Consider the following 20,855-nt stretch of genomic DNA (forward strand, 5'->3'; position numbering starts at 1 on the left):
TGAGGTTATAAGGTCACGTCTAGGACTTGCAGCAGAAATTTCAAGACTTAATTTTATGAATTCAGGATTATGGTATAACCCTGAATTTGGACACCATCCAACCTGACTTTTGGCTTGCAGCTTTTAAAAACTGATGCAGCAATACCTTGAGTGTTTTGTGCATATTACTTAAGTGTTTAATAAACGCATGTGCTTTGTGTCACTCCTATTAATAGTATTAGTGCTTTCAGCTAATGGGGGGAGGGGGGCTCACATGTAGCATGAGGGAGGGTGCAGTGCAGACTGCAGGCTGTTGAGTCTGTGGTGAAGAACCCCATGGTGGGGTTGGAGAGAAGTTAGTTTGGAGGGGAGCATAGCTCATAGCTTGGCACATAAAGCCACTCCCCTACCCACCTCCATCACTCACCCCGGCTGCCCAGCAGCCCAATGAAAGTACTTCCTCCTTCCCCTGTCTGGGCAAGAGGGAGATCTGCAGGGGATGAGGTGGGGGTGTGTAGCACAGCACTTGATCTCTGGACGGAGTGGGGCACAGCATTTGGGCTGGGGGGGTGAGTTTGCACTTTGATCTGGGGGGAAGGTATGGGGTAAGGTCTAGCACTCCATCTCTAAAAGGCTTGCCACCATTGGCCTAGTACACAGTAGGCACTTGTTGATTAATGTTTGGACAAATGAATGAGTGAGGGCAGCTAGGTAGCACAGTGAACAGAGCAACATTTTTAAGGTGGGAGGACTTGGGTTCAAATCTTACATCAGACAGGTCACTTAACCCCAACTGTCTAGCTCTTGCTGCTCTATTGTCTTGAAACTGGTACCAAAATAAAAGGAAAGTGTTAAAAAACAAAAACCAAACAAAAAAAAATTCAAACAAATGAGGCCAAAAAGTAGTTATAGTGCTTCTTTATCTCACATCAAGTAAAATCATAGGATACGGGGAATTGAAAACTAAACCTCTTCTTTCTTCAAGTCTCCTGTAGCTACCATCTTTCTTCTTTAGCATATAATCTACTTTCCCATAGATTAAGCTTCCTCATCTCTCCTCCTCCACAGCTCACTACCCCTCTTCATCTTCACCTGCCATTTCCCCCTTTGCTTTAGTCTATTAAGTAACAGTAGTCTTTCTTGCTAAAGCTAATGCCTCTACTTGTGTCCGCAATACCATCTCCAGGTGCAGAAGATTCTTAAAAGCTTTATAAATTATTTGACTAACACTGATTCAAGTTATCATTATTTCTACCAAAATAAAATCACAGAAAAATAATTTCTACTCACTATTCATCCAATTTACAATGGAATCAGGCTTTTGCTCCTACTCTATTCAGAATGTCCCCTCCTTGGGTGTTCAATGATCTCTTAATTACTAAATCTGGTTCTCTTTTACAGTTCTCATTTTACTTATTCTCTTCATAGTTTGACACCATACACCATCCCTCCTGTGCAGTCTCTTCTTGTGGTCTCTGACACTACACTCTCTTAGTTTTACCTGTCTGATTTCAATCTCCTTTTCTGGATCAACCTCTACTTATCACAGTGGAGGTGTCCTGTCTCAAAATATTGTCCTCAGTTTTCTGGCATCTTCCCCTTGGGTGGCTATCTGTTCCTAAAGTTTGGATTATCCCACATCTAAACACGTAGCTTTATTTCACTTCTGAATTCCAGTTATACATTGACAGTACCCAAACATCTCACCAGCATTTCAAACTTAATAATACAAAGCAAAATTTATTGTTTTCTCCTATTAACTCTCAAACTTCCCATTGTCTGTGAATGACACCACCAGCTTCCTAATCATTTAAGTTTTCAACTTCATTATGTGAGTGTGAAATCCACTAACCCCTTTTATGAGTATAATAGTATTAGCTTTTATGATTACAACACAAGATAATATAGTTTTCTTCAGATGAATTATAAACATTAGCTAAGAAAAATACAGTTTAAGGGTAGCATCAAATCTTACTGAGAAGCAGTTTGACCTTAGGTCTCTAACTCAAAAGTTCCAAACAAGCCCACCACACACTTATAAAATCATAAGACAGGAAGTGGAGGACTGCTCTTGGGTCTGAATGTATCTCAGGGTGAAAATTCATCCATCTAACTGCTGACTCCTAGTTGTCAGTGGAAAAAAACTTAGATCCTGACTCTTTACTGAAAAAGTCAGTAATAATAATAGACATAAAGTTACCACCCATAGTGATTATTATTTTTTTATGTACTTTCTGGATTATTTAGCACTTGCATGATCAATCTGTCCATTTGAAAATTTTTGTATTCATTCTGTCTTTTATGACAGAGTTCTTCTATTTAAAAAAAAAGGCTATCTCCTAAGGCTCAGGGTCTCTAGTCTTGATCTTGACCAGGGTCTAGCGTTATTAGGAGTTTTGGACATCTCTCAATAAACCTATTTAGCTTGGAGTTTTTGCATTGGTGTTATAAATTTTCACCACAATAGTCAATCCATTCTGAAGAGAATTCTACCTCCATAACTCCCTCTGCCCCCCACCTTTTGCCACTCTCCACCCCACCCCCCACCCCTGTCTCTCTCTCATATTTAGGATCTTCTCTGCATTAAAAAAAACACATCATAATTCACTTTTTATGGTCTCACAACAGGAATACTACTAAGAATTTCTTAATAAATAATCTCCTTGCTTCTAGTCTGTCTCCTCTTTAGTTTATTTCTAACACAACTGCCAAAATAATTTTTCTAAAGGACATATCTGAACATATCTTTCTACTGCTCAAAAAATTTCAGTTGCTCACTAATGTGACTAAGATAAAATACATATTCTTCATCCTAATGTTTAAAACAATCTGGCTCCAATCAACCTTTCCAACCATATTTCACATTATTCAATTTTCACACTCTATTATCGTTCAGACACATTGAACTAATTGTAGGTTTACAAACACAGCATGCTATCTCCAGGTTCTATGCATTTGTATAAACCATGACTGGAATGCTCTCTCTTCACCTCAAACACTCAATAATTCTTATCTTTAACACTTTTCTGCACACATCCCTATTCACAAAATGTATTTTAATCTTTGTACATGCCATATTCTCCAAAGCAGAATATAAGATCTTTAAGGATAGAAAAATGTCTTACTTTTACATATTTGTAACCCTAGAGCCTAACACATAATTGGAACTTTATTTAATTTAATTATTGAATCTATTTTGATTAAGTCCTTTGCCCAAGGTTACAAAGCAACTTAGAACCAGGACTCATGTCTCCTGACTCTCAATGTCTTTTCTTAACATATTTCATTTTATCAAAGGAAACTATGATTGAAGACCAGTTAAATTTAAAATCTTTGGGAACTGCCTGAGATTCAGCAATGTAAGTGACTGCCTTACTTGTGGTCCTCCAGGTATATGTCAAAAAGCAGAATTTATTTTCAGACCTTCTTGAAGGCAAGTTCAATAATCCATGCTAAAGAATACTATCCCACAATTTGCTCACCACATTATCTCCTTATTAATAAGCAATGCCAGCATATCAACTAAATTCTATGAGCTAATGAAATTATCACTATGTTTCCATATATCTCTTCTCTATTTTTTATCAAAAAAAGAGATAACTAACTTTTGAATTATTCATGATAGAGAACCAGTTTTCAAAGCTACAGGACAGGAAATCTCTGCAGCAATATACTAGGTCTCTGATATACAGATGATGACAGCAAACATGATAGTGCCATTTATATAGTGCCAACTATCTGCCAGGCACTATGTTAAGTGCTTTATAAAGGTTAACTTGTCTCATCCCTAACAACAATCTTGGAAGGTAAATACTATTATTAACACCATTTTATAGCTGAAGAAACTGAGGCAAAAAGAGGTTTAGGTGACGTGTCCAGGTTTACATAGCTAGTCCTGAGCAGATGTGACTTCAGATCCTCCTGATTCCAGTCATCCATCCACTATACCATACTGCCTCTCTGGAAGCCATGCTAGAAATAGTTGATTCTTAACATTCTCATGTTTAACTTTCATGACTTCAAGCATTCACATTATTATATAGTAACTTCATTTTTACTTTCAAGTTGGCAGCTGTATTTCATGATTACTCTGTCATGAAAAGTGAACTTTATCAGAATTAATATTTTATTATTAAAAAAAGTGTATTTTCAGTAATCTCCAGTCAAGACTGGAGGTCACAGGAACTAACCCTCTGTTTCTCATAGGTTCAATGTATGAATATTTACATCTTTTACATTTGGGCCACTTTCTAAGAACATATCCCTGTGCAAGTTGTACACTGGAATCAAATTATTAGCAAACAGAGGTAGGCCATTTTTCATAATGGGACATACAAGGCAGAAATATTATTGTATGATCACTCATAACCCAAGGTCTTAACACCTTTTTCCCCTAGTTGCTATGCTTGAACTTTTTATTTAAAGTCTTACTGAAAATATTCAGTGTTTAAACTGAGGTAAACAAATAAGAAACTCCTTCTAATTAAAAAAAAAAATCAGGAGGATTCTTGAACACTGGACAGAAAGGACACAGACCCTAATAAAAAAATTTTTTTTAAAGTGAACCCTAAAAGAAGGAAACAAACAGCCAGAATCTGGCTGATGAGCCTGATTCTTTGCTCTAAAGATGGAATTCAGTCTTCCCTGGAACAAAAAAAAAAACACACACACACACACACAATCAACATTTATAGAAACACTGTTTCTATGAGTAAATAGGTTCCAAAGAAAATCAGTCTTTAAAAATTAGAATTCGGCAAATAGAAGCTAATGACTTCATGAGACATCAAGAAATTAAAAAAAAAGCAAAAGAATGAAAAAATAGAAGAAAATATGAAATATCTCACTTGAAAAAATGAGAGACAAATTAAGAAGAAAAAGTCATAGGGGGAAAAAAACCCTAAACATCAATAATAAGAAAATTTCAAAGAAAACTCCCTGATATTCTTCAACAAGAGCATAAAATAGAAGAATCCACAGATCACCTCCTGCAATAAATCCCCAAATGACAACTCCCAGGAATATTATAGACAATTCAAGAGCTCCCAGATCAATGAATTAGGCAAGCAACTAAAAAAAAACTACAAACATAAATTTAAAATCTCCAATTAAAGACTAAATTGTAAATCCTAAAAATTAAAGGAAAAATTAATAAAATATTAATAAAATTGAAAGTAAAAACTATTGAATAAACAAGCCTTAGAGCTGGTTCTATTAAAAAAAAGAGTATTGGTTAATTTGATTAAAAAAAAAGAGAATCAAATTACTAATATCGAAACTAAAAAGGGTGACTTCACTTCTGATGAAGAGGAAATTAAGGCATTATTAGAAGCTATTTTGCCCAATTATACAATAAATCTGATAAACTAGGTGAAACGGATGAATATTTTAAAAATGATAAGGTGCCTAGGATAACAAAAGAGGAAATAGAATAGTAATTCCATCTTGGAAAAAGAAATTGAACAAGCCATCAATGAACTCCCGAAGAAAAAATCCCCAAAGTCAGATGGCTTCACAAGTGAATTCTATCAAATATTTAAAGTACAATTAATCACAATACTATACAAACTATTTGGCAAAATAAGTAAAGAAGGAATTATACCAATTCTTTTTATGATACAAATATGTTGCTGATATCTAAACCAGGAAGACCAAAAAGAGAAAGAAAATTATAGATCAATTTCCTTAATGAACTTTGATGCAAAAATCTTAAATAAAATGCTAGCAAAGACTAAAACAATATATCACAAGGATTATTCATTATGATCAGGTGGGATTTATGCCAGAAATTGCAAGGCTGTTTTAATATTAGGAAAACCATTAGCATAATTGACCATATCAACAATCAAATTAACAGAAATCATATGATTATTTCCATAGATGCAGAAAAAGTTTCTGACAAAATACAATTCTCATTCCTATCGAAAACACAAGAAAGCACAGGAATAAAAGAGTCTTTTCTTAAAATAATGAGTAGTATTTATTTAAAACTGTCAGTAAGTATCATCTGCAATGGGGATAAGTTAGAAGCCTTCACAATAAGATTAAGAGTGAAGGAAGGATGGTCATTATCACCACTATTATTTAATACTGTACTAAAAATGCTAGCTTTAGCAATTAGAGAAGAAAAAGAAATTGAAGAAATTAAAGTAGGCAAAAAGGAAACTAAACTCTCACTCTTTGCAGATGATATGATGGTATACTTAGAGAATCCTAGAAATTTAACTAAAAAACTAGTTGAAATAATTAATAACTTTAGCAAACTTGCAGGGTACAAAAATAAACCCACACAAATCATCAGCATTTCTATATATCCCACATATCCCACAAAACAGCAGCAAAGGTTAAGAGAAACTCCATTTAAAATAACTCTAGACAATATAAAATATTTGGGAATCTATCTGCCAAGACAAAGGTAGGAATTTACATAAACACATTAGAAAACACTTCTCACACAAATAAAATTAGATCTAAATAGTTGGAAAAACATTAAATGCTCATGGGTAGGCTGAGCTACTATAATAAAGATGACAATCCTACCTAACTTAATTTGCTTATTAAGTGTCATACCAATCAAACTACCAAAAAACTATTTTATAGAACTAGAAAAAATAATAAAATTCATTTGGAAAAACAAAAGATCAAGAATATCAAGGGAGATGGCAGCTAGGTGGATCAGTGGATTGAGAACAGGCCTAGAGATGGGAGGTCCTTGGTTCAAATTTGACCTCAGACACTTCCTAGCTATGTAACCCTGGGCAAGTCACTTAACCCCCATTGCCTAGCCCTTGCCACTCTTCTGCCTTGGAACCAATACACAGACTGATTCTAAGACAGAAGGTAAGGGTTTTTTTTAAAAAAAAGAATATCAAGGGAACTAATGAAAAAAATGCAAAGGATGGTGGCCTAGCAGTACTAGATCTTAAACTGTACTATAAAGCATTAATCATTAAAACATGGTACTGGCTAAGAAATAGAGGTGGATCCATGCTACAGACCAGGGGTAAGTGACCACAGCAATCTAGTGTTTGATAAGACCAGAGATCCCATATTTGGGGATAAGAACTTTCTATTTGACACAAAACTGCTGGGAAAATTGGAAAACAGTATGGTAAAAATTAGATTTAGAGAAATATCTTATACCCTATACCAAAATACAGTCAAAATGGGTTTATGATTTAAAAATAAAAAGTATTATAAGTAAATTAGGTGAACGTAGAATAGTTTACTTGCCAGATCTATGGAGAAGGGAAGAATTTATAATCAAACAAGAGATAGAGAATATTATAAGATGTAAAATGAATAATTTTGAATATACTAAATTAAAAAGGTTTTGTACAAACAAAACCAATGCCACCAAGATTGGAAGAAAAGCAGCAAACTAGGAAAAAATTTATAACATTTCTCTAATAAAGGTCTAATTTCTCAAAATTATAAAACAAGTCAAATTTATAAGAATCCAAGTCATTCCCCAATTGATATATGGTCAAAGGTTATGAATGGGCAGTTTTCTGATGAAGAACTCAAAGCTATCAATAATCATATGAAAAAGTGTTCTAAATCCCTCTTGTTTAGAAAAATGCAAACTAAAACAACTCTGAGGTACCACCTCACACCTATCAGATTGGCAAAAATGACAGTAAAAGAAAATAATAAATATTGGAGGGGATGTGGCAAAATTGAGACACTAATGCATTGCTGGTGGAGTTGTGACCATTACAGATAGCAATATGGAATTATGCCCAAAGGGATATAAAAGAATGCATATCTTTTGATCCAGTAATACTACTACTAAGTCTGTATCCCAAAGAGATTAAAAAAAAAAGGGAAAGAACCTGTTTGTACAAAAATATTTATAGCTGCTCTTTTCATGGTGGCAAAGAATTGGAAACTAAAGGGAATGACTAAACAAATTGTGATATATGATGGTGATGGAATGCTATTGTGCAATAAGGAATGATGAACTGGATGATTTTAGAATGAACTCAAAAGACCTACATGAACTGATGTGGTATGAAATAAGTAGGAACAGGAGAACATTATACACAGTAACTGAAATACTGTGGAATAATCAAATGTGATATTACAGACTTTTTTCCTAACAACAATACAATGATCCAGGACAATTTTGAGGGGCTTATTTTGAAGAAGAATGCTATGCACCTCCAGAGAAAGAACTTTTGGAGTAGAAATGCAGATGAAAACATCTGATTTATCATTAGTTTATTTGGGTATATGATTTGAGGTTTTGGTTTTATAAGATTTTTCACTTTCAAAAATGAATAATGTGGAAATGTTTTGCATGATGATATATGTATAATCCATAAAAAATTATATTTAATTTAAAAACAAATATAAGGGGCCTGGGGGGCTCTCCCAGGACCAGAAAATACTGCAAGCAGCCAGAAAGAAACAATTCAAATATCTTGGATCCCCAATTAGGATTACACAGGATCTGGCAGCTTCTACTGAAGAGTTGGAAGGCTTAGACTATGATAGTTCAGAAGGCAAGAGTACTAGGTTTACGACCAAGAATCGCCTACTCATCAAAATTGACAATATTCTTTCAGGGGAAAATGGGTTCCAAGTTCTGATGAAAAATCTGGGATGCCCAACACTATAGCATCAGTCACCAGGGATCTTCTCCTAGCTGCAGTAAGACACTAATAATCCAATATGTAGGTGAGGGAATAATCCTTCATTCCCATCAATAAGCAAGCTTTCATGAAATGCCTACTATATACCAGGTATTATATTAGATGCTGAGGGCAAAAATATAAAAGATAGTATCTTCAAAGATCTCACATTATGGATAATATATGTATAACCCAGTGGATTGCTTGTCAGCTCCAGGAGAGGGGAGGGAAATGGGGAGGGAGAGAACATGAATCATGTAACCATGGAAAAAAATTTTTTTAAATAAAAATTCTATTATAAAAAATCTCACATGGAAGGATACAAGATGTTCACAGACAAGGCAGGTTATTTACAAATAAATATGGTGTTATGGATGAGGATACAACCACTTAAAGAATCAGGCAAGGGGTCTTAAAAAAGGTGCCACCTAAACTAAGTTTTGAGTTGAGCTAAGAGTTCTATGAAGAAGAGATGAAGTTAAAAAAAAATTCTAAGAACAGGGTAAAGTCTGCATAAAGATCCAGAGGCAGAGAATAATTTTTTTCTTTCTTTTTTTTTTCTGGGGAGGAGGGAATAAGTGGGTCAATTTGACTTTAGTTATTTTTTCCCCACTAGCTGTGCTCCTTGGATTTAAGACTCTACTGTCATCATGCTCCCAAGAAACCTTTTCTTCACCAAACTTGTCTGCATCAGTTTTGGTACTCATATCTCTTTAGTACCCTCCATATACTCTGCCTCTCTGCTTTAGAGAACTAGAGGTTGAAGAAAAAAAAAAACACTCCCGAAAGACTCCATTTAAGGAGGCTAGCCAACTCTTCATTTCTTCATCAGTTATACTTCTTAGCCTAGACTCCACCCTACAACAATGGTGGGCAACCACACCCTCCCCACCAACAGCCCCTTTGAGCATTCCTGTGTTATCTTCCTCTAAAAGACTGTAAACTCCTTGAAAGAGTAAGAGCTGTCTTTTTTTCCCCTTAATTTTATCCCCATAACATTATGGAAAGTACAATCACTGTGGAAAGATAAGACTTTGTGAAACTTAAATTACAGAGGAATTTTATTTTATCCTAAAGACAATAGGTAGACAGAATCAGACATATTTGGCAACTCTAAGGCAGAGGGATTAAAGAGGGGGAGCCTAGAAGTATGTAACCAGTCAGAAGACTACCATTACAACAGTCTAGGTGAGAGAAAAACGTCTGGACTAGAGTGAATGTTGTGGAAAGGAAACAAGACTGACAGTTTGTGGGGGAAGGGGCCAACTGGGAGTGGCAGTTGGGTCGGGTGACTAGCACTTGCTTCCTGCCGTGTGGGTCTTGCTTCCGGGTATTGGAGAGGAGGGGAGCTTGTTCAGCCCAGTCTGGAGCGGCATGCTCTTCTTGGTTCAGCCCAAAGACACAGGCTTCTAAAGGTTAGAATTGTTCTTGTTTGCTTTCTATGTACTGCTAAGATTCTGAATTAGAACAACGAGAGTAGACGGGAGTGGGACAAACTCTCCGCCGGCCTCAGGTCTGAAACTGAGAAAAACTCCAATTCCAACTAGTTATTAAACTTTATGTTATTTGAATTTGCAGTCAGATAAGTGGACTATCTTTTCTGGTCATAGAGGGAGCTGAACTTCTTTTCAGTCATCAAGGCAATAAAAATCCTTATTGGACCCCTGCTGTTTCCTCTAAGCAGGGGGCATCTCCCTCCCCTGCTTCACCAAACAGTGTTCCCTCTCACCCCTTAACTCCTCCATACCCCATAGAAACCTCCCATTTATACCCCTGCTTTCCAATCTTCCTATTTCCTTTCCCAATAAATATTACAGTTTTTGGCAGAGCCAGCTAGGTTTTCCAACCTATTTTTGTTAAGAATTTGGGGAAAGGAAGCAACTGGAGGTTTCAGAGAAGTTGGGCCTGCATACATTTCAAAAGCCTGTGTGACTGAAAAGTAACCATTTGGAGAGCAGTGCTGAGTGCAACTAATCTGCCTAGTGATACCACACCCAAAAGAAACCACTCTTCCTGAAGGGAGGAGGCGGCTCTTAAAGGGCCAGACTTAAATTTTTTTTTTTCTGTTGCAAAAGGCTTTTCAAAATACAAGACGGCAAAGAAACTATTACTTGCCATGGGTTATCTAGACTGGATTGCATATTTCTTGTATATGTTTTACGACTTATTGTTTGTCACGATTCTGGATTATATTTATTTTCTGCTTAGCATCTATGAAACTTTGCAATGGCTGAATATAAGTATGTATCGCTTGATTTCATTCATTCCCACATATGCTAGAGCATTATTTGTAGTAACCAAATTATACTATGCCCTAAAAATAGGTGTACATCTACTTTTTGGGAAAAAAGCAAAAGATAATGAAATGGCTGTGACGATTTTAGCCATAAAAGAGGAGATGATACAACTAAAGGAAATGATTAAGCAACTGAGTGAAGAGAAACAATGTGGCAAAGGTATTAACACATAACAAGACATACCTAAAAATAACAATGTAGTTCAGCAAGAAAATACAGATGGGGCTGAAGGTGGAATACCAATATTGCCACTAAAAGATCAAACAAGCCTACAACCAGATAGTGGCATAATTCATATTAAAACACATAAACCATTTACAACAGCTGACCTTGAAAGTCTGAAAAGATGGATGCCTTCCTGGTTTTCAGAACCAATGAGATGTTTAAAAGAATTTAAAAGAGCACTTAGGCTTTATGATCCAGATTTCCAAGACACTGAAATTCTTCTCTCAGAATTATTTTCAAAAAGGGAAAAACAACAATTCATTGATGAAACAAGAAAAAATCCAAATTTAACATCATGGCCAGAGGAAGGAACAGACTTAGAGTTATCTAATAATGAAAATCTACATTACCTAAGAAAGGCCAGAGAAGATTTATCAGAGGCAATGAAAAGTTTTTCAAAAAGACCAGATACTTGGGGAAAATTTGAGAGATTGAGACAGGAGAGTGGGGAACATCCATCAAAGTTCCTCGATAGAGTTATTGAAGGAGCAGAGGATGTGCTTGGATTTGAAAATTTAACTGAACAAAATCTCCAACACATAAGGAGACAATTTGTGAAAGGCAGTAACACACCTATTAGATCATATTTTAAACTTCAATGCCCAGATTGGGAAACACTAAGTCTGGAAGATTTAAGAAAAACTGCAACTTACATATTTTCAGGTCATAAAGAAATGCTAGAGGAAAAGGATGAAATAATAAAAGACCTTAAAGCCAAGCTCAAGGAGGCAAATAGCTCAAGTAAATATAAAGAAATTGAAGAAATAAAAAATCTAGCCACTCTGCAATCATACAAACCCACAAGAAATTACATACAAAGCAATCAAAGGAAAAATTTACCCAGATGTTTCCTCTGTGGAAAAATGGGTCACATGGTTCGAGACTGTTATTTAAAGGCACAATTATTCCAAGCTAATAACAAACAAAGGTCTTGGAAAAGCAACATAAAGTATAGCAGCAATAATACACAAACAAATGCTAAATGTTGTGATTGTAATTGCAAGAAATCATTGCAAGCACCAAATTTAGAAACCATGGAGAGATACATCCAACAAGGAGCAAAACCACGTTATTCGCAAGTAGTCTCAGGTGCTGCAAAACAAAGTCAGTTATGAAGCCAGGTGCATGGGGCAACATCAAAAGGGAAAAATGGAAAAGGAAAAGGGAGAAATGAAAAGGAAGGAGACTGCATGCAAATAGAACTTGGTGTTCCAAAAGCACAAAATAAAACTAAAGAACAGATAGAAGAAGAAATCCAATTAGATAATGATGTAACAGAAATTAAAGAGAAAATTTTTGGAACAGTGAAACAAGCTACAAAGAAAGAGGGAGAAACAGAACTGGCAACAGTCTGTAATACACAAACTGTAAATGAATTAAGTGAAGCATATGAGCTAACAATAGAAGGGTCCAATGGGGAGAAAAAATGCAATAAGCAACTAAATCTGTCTTAAAAACATCTCCTGAAGACAGCCAAATCACAAGTTACGTACAAATAATAGGGGCTACAGGGAAAAAAACAGAGAGTACCAAAACTAAAATCAAAAATGGTAACACTAGGACCCCTAACAACAGAACATACATTCTTGTTAATCCCAGAATGCCCAATCAACCTTCTTGGGAGAGACTTTTTGTGTAAAATTGGAGCAACTATTCAATGTGATAAATCGGGGAAAATCTTTCTACCCAAAGACTCTTTAAAACATTATCCATTGCTGTTCATGGGGCAAGTGGATGATGAACAAGTTCAGAATGAAGGTACAATATTTGAAATACCAAGTGATATACCCGAAGGACTTTGGGCTACACATTCTTCAGATGTAGGGATTCTAAAGTCAGCAACACCAGTAAAAGTAGAAGTTAAAGAAGGGACACCACCAAGGATACCACAATATAAACTAAGAAGCCATCGAGGGAATCAACCCAATTATCCAAAGCTTGTTGGATCAGAAAATTTTAATCCCAACAATTTCAGAATATAATACACCAATAATACCTATAAAGAAAACAAAACGTGACTCTGAAGGAAAGGTTCAGTGGAGACTGGTCCAAGATTTAAGGGCAGTAAATAACTTTGTGAAAAAGTCCCATGCAGTCATTCTAAGACCATCTAAAATAATTTCAGAAATCCCAAGTAACTCTAGATATTATACTGTTGTTGATCTGTGTAGTGCTTATTTTAGCATTCCAATTGCAAAGGAAAACCAAAAAATCTTTGCTTTCACTTGGAATGGGACTCAGATGACATGGGGAAGATTGCCAATGGGATTCTGTGATAGCCCAACCGCATTTTGCCAAATCTTGCAACAAGATTTACAGAACATCCAATTCAAGGAAAGCAAAATAGTGCACTATGTGGATGACATTCTTCTTGTATCCCCATCTGCTAAAGTTTGTTACCAGGACAGTAAAAAACTCCTCCTAGAGCTATATAAGAAAGGTCACAAAGTTTCCAAATCAAAACTACAATGGGTCATGCCTAAAGTGGAATACCTAGGATTTATCTTGGAAAAGGGGACAAGAAAAATTTCCAAGAAAAGAGTAGAAGACATACTGAAGCTCAGTGTGCCAAAGACTAAGAAACAACTGAGAGCCTTTTTAGGAGTGACAGGTTTCTTTAGACAATGGATCCCATAGCCAAATAACAAAATGCCTTACGGACTTAACCAAAAACACAGTCACAGAACCTTTGAAACTAATGAAGGAGCACCTCCAAGCCTTGGCACAGCTCAAAGAAGCAATCATAACAGCTCCAGCCTTAGGTATTCCAGACTACAACAAATAATTCCATCTCTTTGTACATGAAGCAAGAGGCATAGCTTCTGGAGTGTTAGTCCAAACATTAGGACCCAATTTTAGGTCAGTGGCATATTATAGTACACAGCTAGATATTCTTGAGAAAGGAATGATTCCCTGTTTGAGAGCAATTGCAGCCATAGTAACCATGATCCAAAAGTCATCTGATTTGGTATTAGGATCAAAACTTAATGTATACTCTGCACACCAACTAGAATCCATATTGAAGAAATGTCATTTACAAGCTTTCATACAGCAAAGACTTTCTCAATATGAAATTGTGTGGCTAAGCAATGAAAACATCACTTTAAAACGCTGCCAACCATTGAATCCGGCATCCTTGATTCCAGATCTGCCGTTAGAAGGGGAACCCATACATAATTGCCAAGAAACAATATCAGTAGTAGAAAAGCCAAGAAATGATTTAAAAGACACTCCCCGGAACAACCCGACATTGAAATGTATACCGATGTTTCGAGCAGGATAGTTAATGGAGAAAGGTATACCGGAGCAGCAATAGTAACACTAACAGAGACATTATGGTATGCATCCTTACCAAAGCACGTGAGCGCTCAAGGGGCAGAGCTAGTTACTTTATTAAATGCTTTGCAAATTGGTAAAGATAAACGGGTCAATATTTACACAGATTCCCAGTATGCATTTTCAGGAATTCATGCCACTGCAGAAATTTGGAAACATAGAGGATTTTTGACAAGTGCAGGTAAAGAGATTGCATATGCCAAACTAATAAAGCAACTTCTTGAGGCTGTACAACTTCCCAAGGAAGTGGCAATAATCCACTGAAGATCACACACAGGGGCTAATGATCGTGTGTCTTTAGGAAACCATAGAGCTGACATTACAGCAAAATTTGGAGCTAGGGAAGGACCTTTTTATGTATTGAATTTCTCAATAGTTGAACAGGACAATCTCACTGATGCCTATAATGAGCCGGAAATTCAATCGTGGATAAAGAACTTAGGAGCAAAACAAATAAGAGGAATATGGTTTTCACAACTAGGCAAGCCCATCCTGCCTAAAAATTTATTTTATCACGTGTGCAATGCAATACATGCACAAGGGCACTGTGGAACCCAAGCTGTGATTGATTCAGTGAGACGATTTTGGACTGCACCAGGAATATCCTCATATGCCATAAGAATTTGTCAAAAATGTAAAATTTGTATGCAATTCAATCAGGGAGTTTATAAGACCAAAGGCTTAGGAGGTCGTCCCTTAGCATATACTCCATTTGAATGCATACAGATAGAATTTATCAATATGGCAAAAGACAAAGGGTTTAAGTATTGCCTTGTCATCATAGACAGACTGACTAGATGGCCAGAAGTTTTTCCTTCCAAAAAGAACAACGCAGCATTTGTGGTCAAAATCCTATTAAAAGAAATCATACCTAGATTTGGGATTCCCTCAAAATTGGACTCAGACCGTGGAAGTCACTTTACTCAATCAATATTAAATGAAATTTATAAAAATCTAGGAATACAAGCAACATACCACACACCATATCATCCCCAAAGTTCAGGGCAAGTGGAAAGATTAAATAAAGACATTAAAATATTGATAGGAAAATTTTGTGCAGAAACACACCAAAAATGGACATTCTGCCATTAGTTCTGTTCCATCTTAGAACACGACCCAGTGGAGATTTGCACATCTCTCCATTTGAGATGCTATATGGACACGCAATTTGGCAAGGAAGGACTTGTAAACTAGCTTACATTGACATGATAGGTGGAGATTGTCAATTAACAAAATATATACAAGCTTTACAGACAAGAATAGCAGAATTGCATGAAATGTGCTTGATACAACAAACAGTACCCCTGGATTACAATTTGCACAACATCAAACCAGGAGACATAGTATACTTAAAAAATTTCGATAGAAAATTGGCCACAGACATAAAATGGACTGGACCACATGAAGTATTGTTTACTACCCCAACAGCTATAAAAGTTGCAGGGAAAGACTCATGGTTTCACTGTTCCCACGTGAAACCAGAAAAAGTTCAACACCACTGTAACAGACATCGAAGATAATTAGACAAAGATAGGGCTGAGAAATGGAAACAAAAACTGATTAACATAAGAAGTACAACACAAAGAAATAATAGTGACACGTAATGTTCGAGAAAACTTTCCAGCCCAGAAGAAAAGTAACCCAGAGGAAAAGCATCCCAGAGGAAAAGCATCCCAGAGGAAAAGATTTTAAACCAGCCCAGAGGAAAAGCATCAAGAAAAGATGCTAGAGACAAGAAACAAAGAGGAAAAGCTGAAATGGACAGCTAAGACTTTGAACTTGTAAATCTGTTTATATTAGAGGACAGATGGAAAACGAGACTTATATGTAAGATTGAGTGTGTTGAAATAATAAAACAAAAGTAATTTCACATATTAGGGAAACATCACTACATAACATGGAAGAAAGAAGAGATCCATCAGTCAACATGAGAAGTAGAAATCTGAAGAAACTTGATAAGTATTAATTCAACACAACACTATTAGACACAAAACAAAATCACTAACATATTGAGAGACCTTGTTTATATAAACAAGTATCTGAAATTGTATTTATGTAAAATGTAAATATGTATATAGTTAGTACCATAAGGTCTTAGGCAAATAGAAAGATCAATAGATATTTCTATTTGACTGACATCATGATGTGGAACAATGTGTATTGTTGTATTATATATAAATAATTTCTGTAAATAAGGTATTAGTTTTAGTTAACTTAGAATAAGTAGTATTATCAATAAGATTCAAATTTTTTGTAATAGTTTTGTTCAACATTTATTGTACTGAATTTAATGTAAAACCCCAAAATTACCCTTACCCTTACTTTCCCACAAAGAATCCTTAGAGTAGATTTAGTAAATTGGTAACTATAATATAAATATGTGACTTTGGGAAGGTCACAACAAAAAAAAGGGGACGATTGTGGAAAGGAAACAAGACTGACAGTTTGTGGGGGAAGGGGCCAACTGGGAGTGGCAGTTGGGTCTTGTGACTAGCACTTCCTTCCTGCCAGTAGTGGCAGTGGGGTCGGGTGACTAGCACTTGCTTCCTGCCGTGTGGGTCTTGCTTCCGGGTATTGGAGAGGAGGGGAGCTTGTTCAGCCCAGTCTGGAGCGGAATGCTCTTCTTGGTTCAGCCCAAAGACACAGGCTTCTAAAGGTTAGAATTGTTCTTGTTTGCTTTCTATGTACTGCTAAGATTCTGAATTAGAACAACGAGAGTAGACGGGAGTGGGACAAACTCTCCGCCGGCCTCAGGTCTGAAACTGAGAAAAACTCCAATTCCAACTAGTTATTAAACTTTATGTTATTTGAATTTGCAGTCAGATAAGTGGACTATCTTTTCTGGTCATAGAGGGAGCTGAACTTCTTTTCAGTCATCAAGGCAATAAAAATCCTTATTGGACCCCTGCTGTTTCCTCTAAGCAGGGGGCATCTCTCTCCCCTGCTTCACCAAACAGTGTTCCCTCTCACCCCTTAACTCCTCCATACCCCATAGAAACCTCCCATTTATCCCTGTTTTCCAATCTTCCTATTTCCTTTCCCAATAAATATTACACTGTGATGAGTAAAGTGAAGAGATGTAAAAAACTTTGTAAACAAAGAATAGGCAAAACTTAGTAATTAACTGCTACAAGAATTAAAGTCAAGAATCAAGCATGACTCCTTGATTGTAAAATAGAGTAACTAGAAGAATGGGTGGGAAACTGTCAGATTAAGATTAGGAATATATGGAAAAAAGGTAATGGATTCTGTTTTGGGTACAATGAGATGCATATGGACCATCCTAGTGTAGATGTTTAATAGGAAAAAGTTTAGGTCAATAGATTTAAAAGTCATCTGCATAAAGATGATAAACTTAATTTCTCAGAGTTGAAGAGGTTACCAAAGAAGGAAGGGAAGGTCTACAGCTGAGCTCTTGTATACATAAACTTATGCATGGGGGAGAAATATGAATGATTTTACTGCAAAATTTGATTTCATAAATAAATAAAAATCTTACTTTGGCAATGAAAAACTTATAATACTTATTTTTGTGCTCAAGAGATTCCAACATTGAATTGCTAAAATAATTCTTCATAACCAAATATTAGCATTAAAAATAAAAAGAAATTAATATAAAAATGTTAAAATTGATTAAACAGAAAGCCAATATAAAGAATGAAAGAAAACAAAATAAATTAAGATGAAGTTTTAGGTGTAGGACTGATCCAAGACTTTGGCCTCACACAGGCATTCTGTTGCTATCATCACTGGTTGTCAAGGCAGAATCATGCTCTCCAATATATATCCCTTAAATGACAAGTTCCAAGAAAAGAAAGACTATTATCTGTAAAAAATTAAACATATTTTCAATGAAATCATAAAGGCTCTTTTCCATTTTGACCTATAATATAACTAACAAGAATAAATTCAACCAGTTGTCAAGCCATGAATACAAGAAATTATGAGTAAAATGCTAGCTTGCATTTTCCTAATTTGTTGAACACTACAAATTTTGGCCCATTGAAACTAGGCTTCTAAAATAACCTTGCAAATAAGTACTTTCCCTTTTTCAAAAATGTGAATAGCAAAAAAAAAAAATTCAAATTCCCTTAACTAGCATGACCGAAAGGTTCTGTGCCATAATCAGATGGCACAAGGGTATTTAACAAAATAATATTCACTTGATGTTATAAGATTTTATCATGGTAAATGGTATAGAATAATATTCCTAATGTAATATGAGGAATTATGATATTTTATATTAATTATGTAGCCAAACTCTGATGACATAAAAAGCAATATTATGAATATATCATAATATATTATGAAATTTAGTATTTAAGGTTTTGAATTTGAAATGAAAAAAAAAATAGAGTTCAGAAGAACACAATTTCTCACTGCTAAACAAACTTCCCAAATTTAAATTGCATTTATTATATGCACAGGTTTTCCAGCATAAAACAATTTCTCCTCTGTGAATTTTTTTCTAAGAGGAAATAAGTAAAAGGTGAATTTCATTGGTGAAGAATCCAAGTTCTTTAATAAACAGGACAAGGTTTCCTATCATCCCTACATCCTGTAAAGTAAAAAAACAAACAAACAAGCAGATAATTTACAGTCAACAAAAACTAATTAAAATAATAGACACATTGGATTACAACTAACCTCTGCCTAGATTCTGCTCTAGTGATAGTAAGATGATATGATGCCTTTTAGGATCCTTGGAACACCAAGGTTAATAGCTTTGCATTTCTCTCCAGTTCAATGGGAGATGAACTAAGGTGCAGATTGAAAAAGAAAAATAACGGGGATAGCAGGCATGTTGGATTATGCTAACCTCATTGTTATGCCCCAACAGAACTAAAATTTTACCCGAAGCTAGGTGGACCAATGGTCTTGGAGTCAGTGTGAGGAGTTCAAATTCAACCTCAGCCACTAGCTGTGTGAATCTGGGCAAATCACTTACTCTATTTGCCTCATTTTGCTCATCTGCAAAATTAAGGATAAGGAAAGCCCCTACCTCCCAGGGTTGTTGTGAAAATCATATGAGATAATTGTAAAACGCTTAACACAATGCCTGGCACATAGTAATCACTGTATAAATCTTTCCAATTATTATTATCATCATTAATATCTTTTGGGATACTTAAAACGCCAACAGGTTAAAAGCTTTGCTATCTCTCCACTTTAATGGTGGAAAAATAGGCCTCTTCCAAAGACATCATTTCCAAGGAGACACACTGCCCACATTTATGTTGCTTCTTCTACAATTAACATGACTAGTTTCAATAAAGAAGTGTACAACATAAAGAGCTGAATATCAACTCGGGGTTACTCTGTAGGGTTAAATCTCCGAGGGTTCAACAAACAAGTCCCGAGGTTTCCCCAACTCAAAGGCCGCTGTCATTTTCCCTTCCTTCCTGTATTGTAGTCAGCCCTTCCCATTTCCTCCAATGATCTGGAGGCTCCTTCTGACCAGATTAACCGATTAACCTTCCATATTTCCATACTCTTATAAGAAGTTACACAAGAGTTGATTTTGTTCTCCCAGGAAGATGCAGCCCCCTCGCACTCTAGGACCCATCCTTTCCCCCTCCTTGCCCTCCACCATCCCCAAAACACCCCTCCCCCATTTCGTGCTCCCTGGTCATCCCTTTCCCCAAGTCCTTCTCACAGGTGCTTCTCCCCACCCAAGGAAATGACAGTCAACAAAAGCCCAGAGCGGTCCCGGACTCCCCACCCTCCCGTTTCAGGCGCCGTAAACCCACCTCAAACAGCTCCGCCGTAGTAGCCATGCCGACGGACTGTCTGCCTGTCTCTTGCCACGGTGGAGAATCTTCTTTTTTATCCCCGTGACTTGGCCTCCCACTTCACATGCTGCGCTTCCTGGGCGCTCGGTACAGCCCTTCAGTAACACCGCTGCCCCCACCACTGTCGCTGCTCCTACTGGCCCAGCGGGGCGTGAGAACCGCCATAAAGCGGAACCGCTAACGCTACTCAGGGGACGCCGCCAGCTCCGCCTGCGCCCCTCTGCTTGTCACCGCCTTCATACACCGGAAGTGTAGCTGCGCCCTACGGACCCCGGAGAGGGCTCTCCTGGGCCAGGGCGGGGTAGAAGGAAGGAGGAGTGGTGAGGGGGAATGCAAAGCGAAAACGAAGAGAAGACGTCGGGCAGCGTATTGGAAACTGAAGAGCTATGAGCCTTCCGAGCCACCGTCCCGGAAGTGGAGCAAAGAGGAAAAGGGTGTGAATTTGGTAGCTGGGTAATCCGGATTGATGGGGTTATACTGCGAGATTTCTCTTGGCCCTGGCATTACTCCTTTCCGTGGATGTGGCTTGCGGTCGTATCAGCTTTAGCATCGGTACTGTAGAGGGAGCCTGTTTTCCAGCTAGTCTGGAG

The 20,855-nt window shown here is 36.6% G+C and overlaps 1 protein-coding gene across 1 annotated transcript in view; it reads right to left on the reverse strand.

Annotated features, from left to right (window-relative positions):
* The window catches only part of EXOC5 (exocyst complex component 5), a 77,405-nt gene extending 57,044 nt beyond the window's left edge, over positions 1-20,361 (reverse strand). The window contains exon 1 of the mRNA XM_056810799.1: positions 20,224-20,361. Within this exon, the coding sequence (XP_056666777.1) occupies positions 20,224-20,250 (27 nt within the window). The 5' untranslated portion in view covers positions 20,251-20,361. The remainder of the gene's footprint in view (positions 1-20,223) is intronic.
* Positions 20,362-20,855: the final 494 nt, after the last annotated feature.

The sequence above is a fragment of the Monodelphis domestica genome, chromosome 1 (assembly GCF_027887165.1).
Source record: "Monodelphis domestica isolate mMonDom1 chromosome 1, mMonDom1.pri, whole genome shotgun sequence".
NCBI lineage: Eukaryota > Metazoa > Chordata > Mammalia > Didelphimorphia > Didelphidae > Monodelphis > Monodelphis domestica.